The 21286-nt window shown below is 39.6% G+C and overlaps 3 protein-coding genes across 9 annotated transcripts in view; 2 read left to right on the forward strand and 1 right to left on the reverse strand.

The window, feature by feature from the left end:
* Positions 1-273: 273 nt before the first annotated feature.
* On the forward strand, positions 274-9262 carry slc25a16 (solute carrier family 25 member 16). Its single transcript, XM_040139465.1, has 10 exons — positions 274-447; positions 1607-1732; positions 2291-2383; positions 2471-2604; positions 2834-2897; positions 3327-3448; positions 3598-3664; positions 3782-3944; positions 4102-4170; positions 5323-9262. The coding sequence occupies exons 2-10, from the start codon at positions 1639-1641 to the stop codon at positions 5477-5479; spliced, it is 963 nt and encodes a 320-aa protein (XP_039995399.1). The 5' UTR covers positions 274-447; positions 1607-1638; the 3' UTR covers positions 5480-9262.
* Positions 4108-16493, forward strand: alox5a (arachidonate 5-lipoxygenase a). 4 transcript variants are annotated; one of them, XM_040139463.1, is made up of 15 exons: positions 4108-4170; positions 9513-9710; positions 10635-10833; positions 10972-11053; positions 11139-11261; positions 11951-12057; positions 12302-12474; positions 12679-12825; positions 12937-13140; positions 13220-13306; positions 13502-13680; positions 13897-14018; positions 14456-14556; positions 15363-15533; positions 15760-16493. In XM_040139463.1, exons 1-15 carry the CDS (start codon positions 4165-4167, stop codon positions 15937-15939), a joined length of 2079 nt encoding a protein of 692 aa, XP_039995397.1. In that variant the 5' UTR covers positions 4108-4164; the 3' UTR covers positions 15940-16493. The 4 variants fall into 4 exon arrangements, 3 of the variants coding, with proteins under 3 accessions (XP_039995397.1, XP_039995396.1, XP_039995398.1); XR_005708386.1 differs by lacking the exon at positions 15760-16493 and adding an exon at positions 14242-14380 and having other exon boundaries at positions 4117-4166; positions 15363-15462; XM_040139462.1 differs by having other exon boundaries at positions 4117-4166.
* Positions 16462-21286, reverse strand: part of march8 (membrane-associated ring finger (C3HC4) 8) — an 82132-nt gene continuing 77307 nt past the window's right edge. For all 4 annotated transcript variants that reach the window (XM_040139466.1, XM_040139469.1, XM_040139467.1 and 1 more), the window contains one exon: positions 16462-20243. In XM_040139466.1, the coding sequence (XP_039995400.1) occupies positions 19939-20243 (305 nt within the window). In that variant the 3' untranslated portion in view covers positions 16462-19938. The remainder of the gene's footprint in view (positions 20244-21286) is intronic.

Raw genomic sequence — 21286 nt, forward strand, 5'->3', positions numbered from 1 at the left:
AGCACACTGTCTGGGCGCAGGAGTGTGCTGGAAAAAGATTGTAGTTAACGATTATTCATCTTTGGTCGTACATTAATGAACATTTTGCATTGTGCTTTATTTACTTATTGTTGTTAATTAATGTTTATTATTCCTTTATTGCTTTTAATTCTTCCCCTTCCGTCCTAATGCCGACCAGCCCCGCCTTGGCCAACGTCAGTAACATGCGTCAGTAACATGCGACAGTTTGTTTTTCTTTTTTTTCTTTTTTTTTTTTTTTCTTTTAGAATTGAAACAGTGAAGGACGAGGTTCTCGTTGCCACACGAGTCAGCGGTTGTGGTAAAGCTACATTTTAAAAGCCAGGATTTTCCCGTGGCAGGAAGGAAGCGAGATTTGTTGAAGACATATTTAATCAGACTAAGGTCCCACTCTGCTTTTTTTGCTCCTCAGACGGTTTTCATTTTCTTGTGAGTATAGCATTTTAAAAGGAAGTCAGGAGTGCTTGTTATCTGTTGGCTAAATCTACATAAGGAATCTAACATTATCTTATCTATCTATCTCAAGTGCTGTACGTAAAAGTACAAATGGAGGTACCTGTGCTTTGCTTGAGTATTTTCATTTCCATGCTGCTTTATACTTCAATTCAATTATAGTCCAGAGGGAAATATCGTACTTTTTACTATACTAGATTTATCTGACAGTCACTGGTTACCTTACCAATTAAGATTTTACACACAAAACATATGCAGAGCTAATCAAATATAATACACTGTTATATACTACACAACAGTATATAAAATTAGAGCCAAAATTACTAGTTTATTAATCGATTGGTTAATCAACAGAAAAATGCTGATTAATGGTCATTTCCCTTGCACAAATGCCAAACATTTCATGGTTCCAGCTTCACAGCAGTGAGGACTTGCTGCTTTTCTTTTCTTTAATTACAATAAACTGAACAATTTTGAGGTTTATTAGTATTGGTCAGACAAAATGAGACATTTGAAGGTTTCACTTTGGCTCTTGGTAACTGTGACAGGCATTTTTTTCAAGTTTTACAAACCACAATATCAATTAATGAATTGAGAAAATAGTCACTAGATTAATCCATAATGAAAATTGTCATTAGTTGCAGCACTTTATAATATAGTTTAAAAATGAGATGCACCTCAGCTACAACAGTAAATTCCTGTATATTGATGCAAGAGTAACAATGAAAATAATCTAATGATAGATCATTCACAGGGACCATTTTCTGCATTGAGTACTTTTACTTTTGATACTTTATTTTCCTGATTATATGTTCATACGTTTACTTAAATAAAATTTTCAATGCAGGACTTTTACTTGTAGTGGAATATTTTGACAGTGAGCTATTAGTACTTTTAGTTAAGGATCTGGCTACTTCCTTGACTACTGGAAGCTACTAATATTTATGTCGCATTGCAAGTCATGATTTATCAACCTTACAGCAGCCTTAAATAATTACAAAAACAGACAGTGGTTTGCTGATAGAGATACAGCATTTGCCAGGATGATGAATGATGTGTTCTGTGTTGTCTTAAAGTAATGCATACATGTTCATAGTCACATGTGCATTTACAGTAGTTTTCCCAAATTGTACAGCCATGGATGTGGCAGATTCCTGAGCAGAAAGTATGACATCGGAGGCTGCGGTCTCCACACCTCCTGCCCTAACCAGCACCCCTGCCAAGAGGGACTACTACTGGCTTCGTTCCTTTGTAGCTGGAGGTAGGCTCTGACTCATCAGTTTGTACCACCGCTTTCAAGTGTGTGATGATTAACTCAAGGTAGGACACAGGTTCAAGCCTCTTTGCCTTCAAGACTGCATCCCTTTACCATAGAGGCACTTTCTCCTCTGCTTCACTGTCTCCTGCTTTCTTTTGTGACCCAGAAACTGATGTCTGCACAGCCACCCTACTGACCTTAATCGTACTCTAGATACTTAAATAGCTTCCTCCATGAAAACATTCATAGCAGCTTTGTTAAAAGAAAGATAAAGGTCAAGCTTGTTTACCTGCTGTGCCTCAAACCACATGCAAGTCAGTGTATTTGCTAGCAAGAATATTATTTTCTATTACTTAATGCTAGGAGTTTAGACACTTGGTGGATTACAGTGTTTTTGTCAATGTCATTATAAAATTCAGTTTTTCCAGTATCAGTCAACACCGACTCAGTTTTAGAGCCACACACACACTTGGTCTCATGTTACCGTACATAAAAAATGTGCCAACAAGTTGTACACTAGATATTTTTTCATGTGTACACTATTGCTGTGCTTCTGTTTAGGTGTTGCAGGATGCTGTGCCAAGACTACCATCGCTCCTCTGGACAGAGTGAAGATTCTTCTTCAAGCCCAGAACCCCCATTACAAGCATCTAGGTAAAACAGCAGCAGGCAAACATGGAAAGCCAATAAGTTTTCACACATCTGGGCCACATGAATGGAAATTCTGATCTTTCTTTGCAGGAGTGTTTTCCACTCTTATAGCTGTGCCAAAGAAAGAAGGCTTTCTTGGCTTGTACAAGGGTAATGGGGCAATGATGGTCAGGATATTTCCTTATGGAGCCATCCAGTTCATGGCCTTTGACAATTATAAGAAGGTACAGTACGTTCTCAATTTTGGAATAACATTTTCATAGGGCGAATTTGTAAAAACTGGTTGTTAGTAAAACTGACAGTATGAAATGTGATATGCTTTAATGTTGTTACTGTGTTTGTCTTTTGCTATAGTTTAAGTGAAATACAGTTAATTTTCTTTTTTTTACCCTTGCATTGTTTTTATTGGTGAATCTGTTGACCTTTGTTTCCTCCCTGCTGATCCCTTTACAGCTGCTAAATAAACAGATTGGGATCTCTGGACACATCCACCGCCTCATGGCAGGATCAATGGCAGGTAATTTATCTTTCAAACTGATAAGACTTGCTTTTTCGGTCAATGCCCGCTGGATATCATGTACTGTACTGGAAAACTTTTCCTGTTTCCTATATTTGTTTGATCGTTGGCTGAGCACACATTCTTATTTGTTCCTCTTGAATCATAGCTGTTTACATTTGTCACCTCAGTGCAGAATTTCTCATAATGTGACAAATACTGCATCACCACGATGCACGTAAGGGTCACGCTTTGTTATTGTGTGTTATCAAATTTAAAGAAGGATACGTGTGCTTGCAACAGTTTAAACAGATAGAGCTATAGTATTTCTTTCTACTACGGTAGACTTAGCAGCCAAAATGTGTGAATGTTTAATCTCAGTCAGTCATGATGAAGCATAACCAAGCTGTGTCTTTCTACTATGTTTGTTCTTGCACTGTGTGTTTTCAGGGATGACTGCGGTGATATGCACCTACCCTCTGGATGTGATCCGAGCCAGACTGGCCTTCCAGGTGAAAGGAGAGCATCGTTACACTGGAATTGCCAATGCCTTCCACACCATCTACCTTAAGGTGATCTGCAAGTGTTCAACTTCTCAAACAAATAGCACTGCCTTCACAAACATTGTAGCTTTTCATTCAAAATGCATGAAAAGCAAATGCTCAGTATGACTTTCGATACAAGTTTGCCTGCAATGCCTGTTTTTCCTTTTTTTGTAAAGGAGGGGGGCATTCTTGGCTTTTACAGAGGACTTACCCCAACACTTATTGGAATGGCCCCTTATGCAGGTGACTAGTGGGATTATTTTGGATAGACTGATACCAGTCTTTGTTTAAGATCCAGTATCTTTGTGAACAATGTTCTTTGTGTTGCTTTAGCTTTACTCTTTGTCTTCCATCCTTCAGGCTTCTCATTCTTCACATATGGCACCCTGAAGAGCCTCGGCTTGAACCATTTCCCAGAGCTGCTTGGACGCCCCTCCTCAGACAACCCTGATGTCCTCATTCTGAAAACCCACATCAACCTGCTGTGTGGAGGTGTCGCCGGTGCCATTGCTCAGACAATATCGTAAGTGCTGTAGGCAGGCAGCTGATATGCTTCAAACGCAAGACTCACATAAATGATGAGCTGACAATGTGGCTGGTTAATTAGTGGTTTCTGGCTGGGGTGTGTTATTGCTGATTTATTGGTTGTTGATGTGTCACATTGTGTTTCTTCTCACTAGGTACCCCCTGGATGTGGCTAGGAGAAGAATGCAGTTAGGAGCTGTGCTTCCTGACTATGAGAAATGTGTGTAAGTAGCACCTATGTTCCTATTCTAAGCACCGATATGTACACAGAACACAATGCGGAAAAAGATGCTCGGGGTCATTTAGAAATGGTGTCATAACTTAATTTCCAACTCCATTGTTTACAATACTTTCAGTGATGCAGAGTCATGTCGTGTTTATAGTAACTTGGTAACAAGCTTCTGAAATACATTGCTGGAAAGTTAATAAGCAATGACCCCATCATGATCCCTTTTCAATATAACTCAATTTCAATATAAGTCTAACATATATGTAACACAGTAACACAGTGGATGAAGTATTCATTAGTGTGTCTCTAACTGGGGTAGTTGTTTAAAAATGAACCTGTTTACAGTAGCCTCAGGCAAGTTGATCTGCACTCTCTGCAATATGGTGTCATTGTTAAATAATATTTGGTCCCTGTATCTCTCTTCTTCTTTTTTGCTAGGGGTTCTTGTTTTTTTAAAAATCAGAAAAAGCATGTGGAGCTCTGAAGGTTTTTATCCAAGTGTTTTGGACACAAAGTGGGGAGTTTCCACTTGAAATAGTTGATTCCACATTTGGTTTTGTAAGCAGAGTTTGATGAGCTGCGTGCTTACAAGTGAAAATTCCAGAGGCAGGGGGGCTGTTTACATTAGATAAAATGCTAAAGCACAGCATTTAAAGGAGTAGAGTAGCCAAAGCAACATACCGTTCATACCTGTACAAGTTCACATTAAGCCAGTCCAAACATTTCTCATTGTTCTTGCATTATCTGTTTTCCTGTAATATTTAAGATTTTTTAAGAATGCATTCAGTCACTACATCAATGCCCTAGAAGGTCATTTGTCTCCTATCCAAGACAAGTTTTATGTGTTAATACGATAGACAATATACAATACCCATAACGCAGGCAGACCTCAAGAACAAACAAAGCTGATATATCATGCCTGTTATGTCACTAACAAAAGTTGTCCTGTAAAAAGATAGTCAGCTCAACACAGTTAATAGGATTTTCTTCGATATGCTCATTAAAAAAACAAACAAACATCAGGGCATAACAAAATCACTTAAGACAAAAACACATTAAAACATAAACAGTAGGTTTTTAAAAAAAAAAAAAAAGTTTTTTCCATCATTCTAAAAAGTGTATAATATCTTGTCTTGCACCTGAACAGATCACTGAGCAAGACCCTGACGTATGTGTACAAGGAGTATGGGATCAAGAAGGGATTGTACCGAGGCCTTTCTCTCAACTACATTCGCTGTGTCCCCTCACAAGCTGTGGCCTTCACCACCTATGAGTTCATGAAGCAGGTCCTCCACCTGAACTAGCTGCTCTTTTGTACGGCCTGCACCTGGGCCCGTACGCTACGAGTCATTAAGCAGCTCAACCTCAATGCTTCCCTCACTGAGTGATCCGTGACTCGCTCGCTACGTCTTAAACTCGTCAATGTGGGAACTACCTTTTCCTTGAGTTCACTGTAGGCACGAGGGACATCAGTTAATGCTAACAAAGGACACTTGATATCAGACGGTAACGTAGTCCATGTCTGTCCTGTTTCATTCCCTCTTACTTCCCTCCTATGTGACTCACCACCTCTTAAGTGATGATTTACTCAACCACACGACATGTGGCTTGAATTGGGACAACTCCCTCACCAGTGTCTCCATGGATGGGGCAGCAGCATCTTTGGTTGGCCTCTGTTGGTTGGGGGCAATTATATGCTCTTAAACAATGTTGTTGACCACACAACAACAAGTCTCTGATGGTGTAGCAGCCCCCTCATTCACACGGCAGACACAGATGTCCACACTCTGACTTGTCTTTCCTGATTTTTAAGATGGACACCAGCTTAAAATGATCAAATTAGCTTATGAACCATTACTATGTTTCCATCAGCTTCTTTACAGAGCTCAGTGTTATGCATTTATTTGAATAGCGTAGCACCCCTAAACACTTCAGTTCTACAGCTACATATTTTCTTTGTTGTTTATCATATCTTCTTTTTACCGACTTGGCTGTTGTTGAAAGGTGGCTGAAACTGTAAAATAATCGGATGATTTGTAATGTTTTGTTTATTCAGGGCTTAGCGTGTCTTTAATTTTGGGGTGCAGTAACTTTAGGAGAAGTTTCTGTGTGCGTCTTTGCCTTTGTCTTCTACACAAAACTAAGATTAGTGTAACACACTTCCCCTGCAGGGTTTCTTTTAAAGATGCAGTGGCCTGGGCCAGTTTAAGGCAACATCTTATTTTATTGCCTAACCTTGGATAGAGCAGTTACTGTCTGTGTCATTATTTGCTGAAAACCCTATTTTTTTGTTATACAGGTTAATATGCACTCAGATGTTTAGTGCGTAGCTTTGAAGATATTGAATTAGTGTATGTACATCCATGCTCAGCTGGGATCACAAAGATATTTGGAAATGCCAAGAGTGATGAAGCATTTCGACATGATGTGGATGTAGGTCTGACATGTCTGGAGGGACACGTTTGCCAGAGGGAACTCAGGAGAAATTTGCACTTCATGACTGTAGCTTTTTCTTCGCGTATTTATTGATCTAGCGACCTGCTGCCACTGGGTGGCAGCATAGAATTTAAATTAAATTGTTTATGAACAGAGCTGGATTCAACACCTTTACACATTTTATACATCTCTTATCAAATACAAGTCAGCTTAGGCTCTTCACGATATTTTCTGTTTTGCTTAACCAAAGCGAGTTGTCAGATAATGAGTATAATATATGCAGTGTTTTTAAGCCAATTCAGCCAAAATGCAGTTTGCATTTATTGCCCAGGAAGGCTGAACAGTAATTACTGAATGAAAGTGTTTGTTAATCACACACCCTCAAGTCACGACCAATGTTTGCATGAGCCTCATCAGTTTGCTTTAGAAGCATCTTCCTTTTTTTTTTTAAGATTCTTGCCTTCTTCTGCATTAGGTGTGTTATTTCACCAGGGTGAGTTTTATTGGAGTTTCTCCACATACTTCAGCTGCTGCCTCAGCTTTTAGATCACTGTATATGAATGGAGAGAAATTACAATGAGCAGACACCTTAGAGCAGTGGTTTCCAACCTTTTTGGCTTGTGACCTCCTTAAAATGTTTGTCCACCGACGAGTGTGGAAGGTCTGTAGAGGAAGACTACTTTGGGCATCAGAAGTCAGTGTTTTGTTTTGTTTTTTTCTCTTCTTCTTCTTTTTGATCCCATTATCACTTTATTACACTACTATTACTACACAACTATTTACTGTTCCAATTTTACAGTGTTCATTGGAACAGAAGTTATTTTCCTTTGTCAGGATAAAATCCAGTAATGCTCTCCACTTGACCCTAAAAAAGTTTGTGAACAATCTATGGCACCCCGCCCCCAAATTACAAGGTGACCTCAGCAAAATGAATATTATTTTTCTTAAATTTGTGAAGAGGATGTGTTCGAGCTAAAAGGGTGGGGTAAGTTGCTGTTAAATCATATTGCAACCGCTCAGTATCATTGTTTAACCCATAGGAGGGGTCCAGACCCCCAGGTTGGGAACCACTGCCTTAGAACATTGAAATATACAGAGACTTCCCTACTAAACACTTTGAAAGCTATTTAATGTAGACGAGGTGGGGTTTCAGTCAACTCTAGCGACCAACCGCTGCTCAGCTGGATCTTTGTCACCCAGCCAGTACATAAAAACTACAAACTTCTGATCCCTGCAATCGACCTAAGATGCATAATGAGACAGGACGTCAAGCAGTGGAAAAAATCCGTAGATACTTGCAGTTTAACGAAGGTGGCACCATTGAAATTGCTAACCAGATGGCACGCACAGCATAGAAACCAAATTGTTCATTTCAGTTTTCTGTGTGAAGCCTTTCTGGGTTTTCATCTAATAAACGGAAAATTGTCTGGCTGCTCCAAACAGCTCAATGCCTTGGTCTGAAGGTGGTGTTGAACAAAAATCAAAAAATCTCTGAACCTATGATTCTCCCAAATCACCTTGAAAAGTGTGAGTCAATGAGAGACTTCTGTGTATGTAACAATAAATGGACTGCAATATCCGACTGTCCCCACTTGCCTGGGCTTAAGAGTATGATCACATACTTTAACTGGTGATAAGTGGCAGCTACCATTTGGGAAACAAAATATACTTTTCAGCAGCATTTCTGCTTTTTATGGTCATCTAGACTACTGCTGTGTACAGACACTTTTATTTACTACTCTTTTGATTGCTGTGTTTGGTTTCAAATACATGATCTTCCACTGTTGTTGCTGCTTTTTTGTTTTGTTTTTTTAGTCCTACAAAGTCTCCTATCAGATCAGCTCTGCTCCTGATGCTGACTGCAACAGATAATTATATAAGACAAGGAATATTCAGATATTTATATATGTAAATGTAAGGGCTGTACTACTTTATCAGACTCTTTTAGATGTGATTGAAAGAAAACGCATAGCTTAGATATCGCCTGAACAATGAAAATGCCTTTTTTTTATGTCTTTCAGTGTTAGCCTGCCTTGCTTTTTATAAGCAGAATTGCATTACATGTCACCTTCTTAAAACAGTACCAAGCCTTGTATCTTTATTTTGTCACTGAATGTGAGCTTCTGAATGATCTTGTCTTGTACTGTCACACTGTTCACATCCCTTTTTTTGACTGAACGAGTAACTGAAATTGATTTTTATTTTGGAAAATCATTTTAGAGAGGAAAAAAAAATAGTGAAGCCAAAACAAGTTAATTCAATTTTTCCACTTTGTCTTTCACACGTACAGACCCCTGTTAATGTTGGTGTTACAGTTTCTCTAAATCCACAGAGGGACTATATGGTGCATTTGCATTTATTTCACTGAAGCTGGAATACACTACCTGTTGTTGCCCGATGTCACGCAATGATTTGACTTGTAAATGTGATGTGTAAAAGATATACGTATGTTTACATGTTCTTTGAAGCATTTCATTACCATATCATCAGTTAAATCTAGTTAGACAGCCCAAATTAAAACCCTGTTATTCTCTGTTTTTGTCTGTAATACAGGAATTCATTCTATTATGCTTTTATAAAACACCCTCCTGTTGTTTGCTGACAAAGAAAATTCATTTGATATCAACTTCTGGAATAATAAAACTTTTCCTGTTCCCACATTCATGTCTGTACTCTGGAAATCATCACTGATAACACACCTAGGAAGGACGGTCACATTATATTCTGACCTCATTTACAGTGTAAGGGTGAGGTGTTTGTGGTGTTTGTGCATGAGAGGTTGGGAGAAAACAGAAATACAGTTTTGAGCAAGAAGGGGAAGCTTGCCTTTGCTAACCCTATGATGCAAGCCTTTTGTGGTTGGGAGTCGAATTAATTTTCTGCAGATTTCTTCATCCTCAGAGGGCATTTGGACATTTTGAGGAGTCCTCTTCATCCTGTGTGACCGCCATGCCTTCCTACACAGTGACTGTTGCTACAGGGAATCAGTGGTTTGCGGGGACAGATGACTATATCTACATCACACTGGTGGGCACGGAGCAATGCAGCCAGAGAACACTGCTGGACAAAGCTCTGTACAACGACTTTGAGAGGGGAGCGGTAAGTGGTGTTACACTGCTGGAGAGCTGTGAGGATGATGGTGTGTCATTTTTGTCTTCTGATGAATGATGAGCATCAACACCTGCACACAGACACTGGGTGTGTTAAGAATCTTTTACTTCTTTCCACTTTAGAAGTAGTCTACTCTAAAAAACCCATTTTTTAATGGAAAATATTAGCAGCCATATTTATTTTGGATCTTCTACAGAGAAAAACTTAACGACGATCAAGTTCAGATGTTGTTTGCTGTCCTTTATAACATACTGTACACTGTTCAGTGTTGTAGAAATTATGCAAAGGTCTTTGTACATTGCCACTAAACTTTTTTCTTGACTAATTAAACTCTCGCCACTGGTTTATTCTCCAGAGACCAATTGTAGGGACAAATTCACTGTGACAGCTTTTGTTTCTAATTACAAATGTTGCCTAAACATGATCAGATATAAGTAAAGTAAGTAAAGTTTATTTACATAACACCTTTCTGGATCAGACCTCACATAGTGTTTCACAATAAAGTTGAAAGAAAAAACAAAATAGAGACACAATATAAAAGTAATAAATCAAATAGTGATTAAAAATTAAAGTAAGCAAAGGCAAGTTTAAAAAAAAGTGGATCTCGAGCTGCTTTTTAAAAGTTGGGATGAGCCATCAAATTAAAATTTTAGCATCCATTTAACATTCCTTACATAGTTTTTAAAATTACAACCTATTAGTCACCTAGCGTGACTAAGAACGGCCCCTTAAAAAAAAAAAATTATACTAATATATTACATGTCAGATGCTGTATCACATGTAAAAACAGACCTGTGAAATTCATGTTCCCTACAAAAAGGAGATGTAGTGTCACCCTAACCAAAACATAAGGATTAAATGACACCCTTTTTCCAGCAAATACTCCTTATTTAGCCGCTGACTAAATTGCAGGTGGACACCTATGACGTAAGAGTTGAGGAGGAGCTTGGTGAGATTGTACTGGTGAAGATTGAGAAGAAGAAGTACTGGGTGCAGGATGACTGGTACTGCAGGTACATCACAGTCAAGGCGCCATCTGGAGACTATGTGGAGTTCCCCTGCTTCCGCTGGCTGGTGGATGACAAGGAAGTGGAGCTGCGGGATGGACGAGGTACTCATCAGTTCATCTGTCAGTTTGCCTAACAGACTATGACTCCTGCAGTTCATCAGTCAGAGTCTGCAGCACAAAAAGACAAGTTATACTAACGAGCTCTGTTTCAACCCTCACGTTGTCCTGTGTCTGTTGTAGCATATCTGCCTCAGGATGATAAGACCAGCCTGGTCAAACAGCACAGACAAAAAGAGCTGGATTTTAGGAGAAAAACCTTCAGGCAAGTTCACTCTACACATGCAGTTTATGAATGTATATCGTTGGAGGCTGCAGCTGCTCACTCATGGATCTGCTGTCCTTAACAGATGGAAGGAGTGGCAGCCAGGCTTTCCTATGAGCATAGATGCTAACAGACACAAGGATTTGCCCCGGGACATCCAGTTTGACAGTGAGAAAGGAGTGGATTTTGTCCTGAACTACAGTAAGGCGTAGGTGCTCCCTCTAACAGCCTGCTTCAGTAAAGCTTGAACAGGTTTACAGTGAGTCAGTGGAGCTGTGCTCTTTTCAGTGCCAAGTTATCATGATGCCATGATCAGATGTTGAGCTTCAGCCTGAAAACATGCTTCTGTTTTTCTGCACTCAGGATTACCTGGAAAAACAGAGGCAGAATTGTTTGGTTATCACCAGGGACATTTGCATTGGGCTTTCATGCAGATGAGTGAGCTCAAACTTTGAAACAATAATGCAAATCAGATCCAAAACACAACTGTTTGCATCGGGCTGTAGCTCTTGGAAAAAATGACAAACCTCTCAAAATGATGTATGATGATGTTTTATTTGTCAACCAGAGAAGTAGTTGAGATGGAAAATGAGTCATGCAATTTGCCATAGTGAGCTTCAAGGGTGTCAGGAAGGCTACATCTTTGTGGACAGAAATTGCTGAAGCAAATTTGCATTTAATGCTGCTTCTTGTGGCAGAAATGATCATAAGTACATAAGGAGTATAACACGTAGTTTTCTTTTCCCGAATGCATTGTAGTTGCAGTGTTTATTTGACACATTAAACAAAAATGCATCTGGTTTCAGATACTTGGACCTTTTTTTGATGGTGACAAAAATGATAATGATGATGGTTATAAGAATGATGGGGATGATGATGAAAACTGTGAATTTCCAGAATAGAGAATCTGTTTGTGAACCAGTTCATGCACATGTTCCAATCTTCCTGGAGTGACTTTGATGACTTTGAGAGGATCTTTGTGAGAATCAAAAACACAATCTCAGGTCAGCCTAACATATTATATTATATTAATTAAATTATATTATATTATATTATATTAATTAAATTATATTATATTATATTATATTATATTATATTATATTATATTATATTATATTATATTATATTATATTATATTATATTTTTACTATATTATATTTATTATATTACGTTGTGTTGTGTTACATTGCATTACATTACATTACATTGAATTTAATTACATTATTTTATATTTATCATAATATCCAGAGTATGTGATGCAGCACTGGAAGGAGGACTTCATGTTTGGATACCAGTTTCTGAATGGCTGCAACCCTGTAATGATCCAAAAGTGCACCAAACTTCCTGACAAGTTTCCTGTCACTCAAGAGATGGTTTCTGTCAGCCTGGAGAGGGATCTGACCCTGGAGCAAGAAATAGAGGTAGACACGATTATATCCATCTCTGTGAATCTTTTAACTTAATTTTCCACTTCTAAAATAAAAACGTCGACGGAAAGCTTTATTTTGGATAAAATAAAGGACAAAGATAAATGGTGGCGCTTCGTGTACCATCTTCAAAACAATGTTATGTCTCTCTTTAATTCTCCCACTGATGTGCAATGTAAAGCATTGTTCTGGCTCCAGGCAGGTAACATCTACATAGTAGACTACGAGGTGTTAGACGGCATCAGCGTTAACTGCACAGACCCATGCACGCTGCAGTACCTTACAGCTCCGATTTGTCTGCTCTACAAGAACGCTCAGAACAAGATCCTGCCCATAGCCATACAGGTACAGTGATGCTGAGCAACGGCAGGTATTATTTTATGAGGGAAACGTTGCGTATTCCAGTTGACATTTCAGTATAAATCCATTTCCCACCTCGTCCTCCGTCTTTTCCAGCTTGGGCAGACTCCAGGTAAAGACACCCCGATCTTCCTGCCCACTGATGGTCAGAATGACTGGCTGCTGGCTAAGATCTGGGTCCGCTCGGCTGATTTCCAATACCACCAGACCATCACACACCTGCTCAGGACACATCTGATGACAGAGGTGTTCGCGATTGCCATGTATAGGCAGCTCCCTGCTGTGCATCCTGTGTATAAGGTAAAACTCTGACTCATTAACTGGTAAAATGATTGGCTGCTTGACTACTTAACTCACTGGCTGATGTTCCTTCTCCCAGTTACTTATCCCACACATTCGTTTTACCATCGCCATCAACACCAAGGCCAGAGAGCAACTCATCTGTGAGTGTGGCATCTTTGACAAGGTGAGTTTGCGGACGCATAGAAGAGAAGTGTAGAAAGAGGAAGAAAGAAGGGGGTTACTGTTTCTTTTAGAATTTAATGAGAAAGGAAAAGAGATGAATAAGGAATAAGTAAGAGACAAGTAAGAGACCAAAACCTCTATCGTTAGCTCCGGGAATAATCTGTGATGATGCTGTTTCTCCTCCATCCTCATCAAGGCAAATGCAACAGGTGGAGGTGGCCACGTCCAGCTGGTTCAGAAGGCCGTGAAGTCTCTGACCTTCAGGTCTCTGTGCTTCCCTGATATGATCAAGGCCCGCGGTCTGGACAGCAAGGAGGAGCTGCCCACCTACTTCTACAGAGACGACGGCTCCAGGGTGTGGGAGGCCACCAAGAGGTGAGGAACAACTGTTTCTGGAGTTTGTGTATACAGCACTGATGAGTGGTTTGTGTGTCTGAGGGAGAGGAAACAGCCACAACAATGCATAAACACTGGACGCTGTGGGGACATTTTTAAACTTGTGCGTGTGAGAGAGTGACAGATTTTCAAAGGGAGCAAAGTTAAAGCCTTTTTATTTTCTCTTTATGTGACTTCCTGTTTTCTGTCTGACAGTTTCGTGTCTGATGTGGTGCATATTTATTACACCAGCAATGAGAAGGTGCAGGGAGATGAGGAAATCCAGGCCTTCATTAAAGACGTGTGCAGCTTTGGGATGCAGGACATCGATGACTGTGGTGGGGGCACATTACAGACCTTCATTTTGTATACTTTTTCTTTTGACATTGCAACAAAAATCAGAATGCAACAGCTGCCCAAAGCGTAGAGTTTCTTATTTCAAGGAGAGAAGCAGCTCACTCTCCTCCAATACTTCAATATTTCATGAGTCTAGGATTTTCTGGAGAAGACAGGTATGACAGAACAGACCACATTAAGAAATTCAAATTTGCTCTGTCATAGACGGATGGTTTGAGGGTGAAGACAGGAGTCTGATGGTGTCGCTGGCTGAGCCCCAGTGGTGTAATACGCTTGCTGCATTTCACCATCACCTATCTGAGAGCGTTGTGCAAGGATCTTTTACACAACAACCCTTGCCAAAGTGGGTTTTTGTAAATATTTAAGCTCAACCTGTTAATGCTAACCCTAACCCTAACTACCAACAAATTTTGCACAGAGTTTCCCAAATCCGTGAAATCATGTGAGGAGCTGGCAGAGTACTTGACTGTCATTGTGTTCAATGCTTCAGCGCAGCACGCTGCTGTCAACTTTGGGCAGGTGAGTACTAGATAAATAGATAATCCAGAACCTGACATTCAATATTTTTATTTTATAAGACTGAGTTAAAGTAAAATAAATGAATATGTAAAAATGTTATGTTAGTCTAACAGTTGTGAATGAATTCTTCTATAGTTGACATGCATTATGCATTTATGTGTGTGCTGTGTTGCACACAGTGGGGGAGGATGTGCTCATCCTGAGTTAAGTAAGAGAACCAAAACAATTGACTAAAAACACCAACAAAATGTACTCAAAATATCAAAAGCAACAGAACAGGTTATGCAGAAGAAGGGCCCTGTGACTGATGTATTATTATATATATCATCATTAGATTCTTAATATTGATGCTTCAGTGTGTAAGCAGAATTTTACTTCCGTAGCTGGGCGAGGTGGAGCTGGTTTCAACTACTTCATATTAGTTAGAGTTAGCTTTAGTCCAGTGGTTCCCAACATAGGGGACAGGCCCCAGGCAGTGGGTCATACGATGGTTAATGGGATAGGAAAGAAGAAAAAACAAACCACTACTTCTGCTTACCATTGGATAATTGTGCCTCCATCCATGAAACAATGTGAGAAGTTTAGTGAGAAAATCCATCTTTGGTGGCACTGCTAACTCTGACACATCTGAAATGTGACAAGAAGGCCCATCTATCCATTTTGTTTGTAAATATGTTTTTGTTTTATGTAAAATCTTAATCTGTAAAGTAAATACAGCTGTGATGGAACAGAGGTACAGTACTTGAGTAAATGTATTGCATGCCGCTGCTGCATGCACATACTGTATCTTTGTGTACATTGGGCAGTATGACTGGTGTTCCTGGATCCCAAATGCTCCATCTACCATGCGGAGGCCTCCGCCCAACCAGAAGGGCTTGGCAGATGTGAACTTGATCATCGAGAGCCTCCCTGATCGCGGACGCTCCAGCTGGCACCTGGGGGCCGTCTGGGCCCTCAGCCAGTACCAGGAGAACGAGGTATGGAAAGGGCACTTGGCGTGTGTCCAAACACACAGGCAATCATTTGCGTGTGCACATACACACACACCTACCTCTAATGAAAGACTGGGTTGTTTTTAGGACCAGCCAAAAACAATCAGAAGGTTGAAGCTTCCCTCTGCTTCAACATGTGCTTTTTTGCTTGCGCTGTGCCTCTGGGCTGAATGACCCCCCCCTCCCTCTCTCTCTCTCTCTCTCTCTGCAGCTGTACCTGGGCATGTATCCTGATGAGCACTTCATAGAGAAGCCAGTGAGGGCGGCCATGGAGAAGTTCAGGAAGCAACTGGCAGAGATAACCAGCTCCATCAAGAGGAGGAACGAGGGAAAGAAGCTTCCATACTACAACATGTCCCCTGACAAAATCCCCAACAGTGTCGCTGTTTGAGGGATAAAACTCCCTTTTCCAGGGGGAATGCCATGTCTCTACTTAATATTTTACAACTAGCACAATGAGGTTCTGCTGATGTTACCGAACCATCCAAATATGCTGTTAGGAAACTCTTTGTCACCAGAGTATGTGATTTTGAAACCACTGTAGATTTAAATGCGTATGTGCTGACCAAAAGCCCAGTTTTCAAACATCAGCTTTGCTTCTAAATTGTTTTCTGTCATTTATTTGGGTGAGAGTTGGTTAAAATGTTATTGCACGGCACTGCCAATTAAAATTTCTTCATTTATAGCTACAGTGTGACATTTCTACCTGCTCCTCTTTCAGGAGTGCAAAACAGAGGAAGTCAGCCACAGTGGTATAAAAAGTTAAATTGCTGTGAATCTGATAACACTAATGCAACATTAACCTTTTCAAAGATTTGTAACGATGTCACCATCACTAACAAATCCTGTTGCCATTACATTTAAATTCTGGACACATCATTTACTAAGTATACACTGAAAAAGACACAAAGCATTAAAAGTAATTTAATTTTTATTTGGTTGTTCTTTTTAACTCTACATACTTTGTTCAAACATGGAAAATTAAACTGAAAACACATCAATATTTCTTTTAAAAACATAAGTACTTTTACCAAATTCTTTACAATTACTATTCCAAAGTAAATTCACAGACAAAGTTGTGGAATGATGCCATAAGATAGGGGAACAGTCATATATGTTCAAGTCCAGTCAGTAGTAAACAAATGTAGCTTTATGCAAGTTACACTATTCCCAGACATGATAGAATTTAAGAAACAGGGTTAAGACAGACAGAAATATCTAGACTTGAAGGCTGAGAAAGTACCTTTCCTTCTCAGTCGATATCCTGCTCAGTAGGATTTTAAATAAAGAAATCAGTTCATAGTGATAGAGAAATAAAGAAAGAAAGAAAAAGCTGCTCTGAGAGGGAAACATGCCTGCTTGTAAAAGCGTCCTGAAGTGGCCTCAATCTTCATCAGGACTACATCAAGACTTCTGTCTCAGACTTCATGAAAGGAGCCAGCTCCTATGAGTAGAAAGTTAAAGAAAAGAGAAAAAAAAGCACAATCTACAGTCCATCTTTCATCCTCCATCTCAAGGAAACTGTACATGCAAATATTCCATGTTTTATATGTGAAAAACATGTCATATTCAGATGCGATGCTGTGGTTAATTGTCTATATTCTGCATATTTAAAACAAAATTCAACAAGCAATTTAAGAAGCCAGAAGGAAAAGCAGAGACACACATTAAGCTTTCTACAACACGAATATCTTAATGACAAACTTAAGTGCAGAACAAAGAGTGGAAGTGTTTTTCTGGTATCGATGCCTGGGAAAAAAAACTAAGTGTAAGTTGCATAAAATTACTAATGAAAGGAGTTTTTAAATGAACAAATTGTACTCTGTTTTCTTTTAAAAATAAATACAACACAAAATGAGGAAATAATCTTTTTATACCCAGAGGACACCCTGGACATTAAACACCAGTACATAACTATAGAATAGAATAGAACAACAACAAAAGGGTAATTGCACTTTTTATGTCTAATTGCACCGAGCCTCGTGGGTTTTGAAGTTTCAGAGAAGCTTCTCATTACTAGGTCTTAATCCAACTTGACACACAACAACTCCCTCGGCTCATATTATGTATTAAAATTGTATTAGATTCCAGATCTCAAGTCACCATGGGGCATATACACAAGTACGGTATGCAACTGTTGCAAAAAACAAAGCGCTGATTTCATTTATTGCTGCTGCTGAGCAGTAATTGTCAGGTATGGAGTTGGACCATCGTTGTTCACATACAGTGTACTGGTATCAAAGACGGTTTTTAAAAATGTGTGTGCTGCTAGAATGGCTATGAGGCTCAACATGAGCCTGGCATCGCTGTGCTCCCACATACACAAAAGCACTTACAACCACTGTAAGCCCCAAAGCACGTCGCCCCCAGAAATCAGCTGCTGCCTGCCTCAGACTGCACATTCGGCTTCACACCAGCAGGTGGCACTCCAGTCACCTCATCAATGAGTGATGAGGCTTGGGTCACAGGTAGCAAACATATGGACATTTGGGATTGCATTGATTTTTGTATTTCAAAATAATAATAATGATCTGATAGAAAAACGACCCTGATATAAAAATGCTGGAATAATGCTGTGACAGTATTCAAGCTGTGATTCACTGTGCTTATATTTAGAAATAAGACAAATAAAAATAAAAATAAGGTGCTGGAACAACTTGTTTCATTTGAACAACATAAGGTCAGATGTGAGAAAAACACAATCAAATGAGCGGGAACATGCTGGCCGTCTTGTGATTAACACTAAAATAGACATCCTCCACCATGTGAGAGACTCTAGCAAGAAGAAACAAGACACTTTCAATGAAACTGAGATCCCTGCTCATCTGAAATGCTCGGTAATCATCCCAAATGTCATGTGGAAAATTCAGATCTGGCTCCTTATACCCTGTGCTCAAGTGTGTTAACATAACTGAAGAGATGGACTGTAGATGTGCGGATCCTGACCTGCAGAGCACACATCAGCCTAAAGCTTATTTTGAGCAGTCAAAAGTCTGCCTGTTTTTTAATCCGAACTATCTATTTGGGATCAATTAATGCACCGCCTACACAGTGGGAGCGACAGGAGGACAGACTGGAAACAGGCAGCTGCAGATTTCTAAAGGCATAACCCATAACTACGGAAGGAAATCAATATATTAAAAACTGCACATGGAATATCACACTGTAAATACTGTGTCATTCGCATGATCGAAAAACATGAGCGACGTTGTTTATGCCCAAAGGCTCTCTTTATGACATGGAAATTATCTGGCAATTTCCTGTGACCAGTAAAAAAAATGTTGCTTCTTTTCTTTTTTTTTATATTTTATTTATTTTTTAATCTTTTTTTTTTTTTAAAAAGCTTACATTCTCTTAGCCTTCAGAGAGTTCATGTTGGGATAGAGAAGTCATGTGGCTGGATTTTCCATTATCTGCATTTCAACTATGAGCCTGACACGTCATAGTCAAAACCCATTTTTCCTGTTTTGACTAAGACACTCATATGTTTCTGTCGGCATGATTCCATTTTTTAACCTCAATTCCTTTTTTGTCATCCATGGGAGGGTTTATATATATGTATATGTGCGTAAGAAGAAATGCAATGTCAAATAAAACAAGAAACATTTCCAAGTGTGCGGTCCCCCATGTACAACATATAAGACTTAATTCATATTGAAGAAAAACAAAGACGAGCTAGAGAACGGGAACTAAAAAACAAAAGTGCTTCGATGCATGTCCACATCAAGGCCTGGTTGGATCCAGACCATTTTGGACTTGAAAGACCCCAGCAACAGAGGTGGCAATGGCTGGAATGTTCCAGAGATCCGATGCGCGGCGCTACATACTGATCCATGGAGGGTTAGCCCAAGACTCAGAGGAGGTAAAAACAAACAAATCTAACAAACCCACAAGCAAACAAACCACACATCAGAGATGTGTAAACCTCCGGAGCTGTTTATGAGTCCATTTGGCTCAGTCCTGCTCTCCCAGAAGTGTACATACAAGAGTGTGTGTGTGTGTGTGTGTGTGTGTGTGTGTGTGTGTGTGTGTGTGTGTGTGTGTGTGTGTGCGTGCAGAGAGGTATCCTCCAGGCCTCTTCAGACATTTACAGAAATCAGTAAAAACAGTTCAGTCCTGTGAAAGGAAAGAGGTGAGAGTGTTGATTAAGGGTGCAAGTGGATGGAGGAAAAAGGTCTGACAGGAAGGATGTGGATAGACGAAGATAGTCATGGTCTGTCTGTCTGTCTCTGTGGATGGAGTTTTGGAACCATACAGTAAGAGGACCAGAAGAGGACAGTGGGTCAGTCTGGGATCTGAGGAGGGGGGAGTGTCTGGTCGTTCCTCAGTAACTGTGGTTCTGTTTGTGTGTGTAGTATGAGTAGGACAACCAATGGCATGGACTGAGTGGTCAGACATGGAGCACCTCCATACTGTAGTCCTCTGTCTCTGTGTACTGGGAGGAGTTTGTGTCCGACTGGGTGGGGGCCAGAGCCTCCTTGTTCTCCAGACTTGGCTCCAGGAGAGGCGGCTTCTCCAGCACCAGCTTTTTACACGTGTCTGGCCGGTTCTGGACGTATATGACCCGGTTGTAGGCCTTGAGTCTCCTCCATAGATGGATATAGACTTTGCACTGGACGTACATGAACACCAGTCCACCCGTAAAGCCGATGGCCACTACTACCAGCTTGGTCCAGAAAGGCCATTCCAGGATCCCTGAGGAACAGAGAACAAACACAAAAGAAACATTTGCACAAGTCAAACGTAAACCAGGCTGCGAAAAAAAAAAAATACTACAGCTTAAAAGGATATTTCTAAAGTCTAGTGCATGTATTTTATAAATACTCTTTAAATTTAGGAAGTCGAAAGGTCAAAATGCAGAGGCGCAAAAATAGGAGTGACTACTACATTACGCTTTAAGAAGGAAGGTATTTGGTTGGGACTATCATACAATGCAGTATACATGTTGTATGGAAGACTGATGGATAGGATATAATTTCAATGTGCTGTGTATTTTCAAAGAAGCAGGCTACTGTTCACGGACCAAACTGATGTTTTTATACATTTTGGACTGTGTATTTTTTATTATTTTCCAGCATTTTATACCTCTTTATGATATCTATTTGTGTTTTTTTTTTTTTGTTGAAATCTGTACAGTAGTAAAATCAAATTCCTGAGACTTTCAACTTGCTTGAGATAGTGAATATCATGTTTGCATTTATTTTGGTCAAAACCGTGTAATTTTTCTGTGGCAATGCAGTACGGTTGGGCCATAAGATGGCATACAGCATGATAAAATATAAATTTCTCTACCAGAAGTTTTGCCATATTGTTTATAGTGTGTTGGCTATCCCTTTTGAATATTTGTGGATGTATTAGTTCAGTGAGGGAACTGTTGCATATCATCGTGGGAAATGATTGGATTTTACAATTATCTTTTCATCAATGTGATAAAGTTTCCTGATTTTATCAGATATTTAATTCACTAAAGTAGACAAAAGAAGGAAATACCCAACTGGTCCTGCCATCCATAGAAATGTTTCTCAACTGATTTTCCAGAAATTGCACCATATGTGTCAATAATGTGTTATAAAATTACATTTACCCTGAATAAGTAATTTATTCTTATCGCACATTGCTAATGCAGTGCAAACTTTTCAAATCACTGTACTTTTTTCAAGTAAAGTAACCAATCTCAATAAAACCAGAGATGGTGTTCGTTATTATCTAACTCAAGCAGGTTTAAAGTCTGCAAGTTG

This window comes from Xiphias gladius, chromosome 11, assembly GCF_016859285.1.
Source record: "Xiphias gladius isolate SHS-SW01 ecotype Sanya breed wild chromosome 11, ASM1685928v1, whole genome shotgun sequence".
Classification (NCBI taxonomy): Eukaryota; Metazoa; Chordata; class Actinopteri; order Istiophoriformes; family Xiphiidae; genus Xiphias; species Xiphias gladius.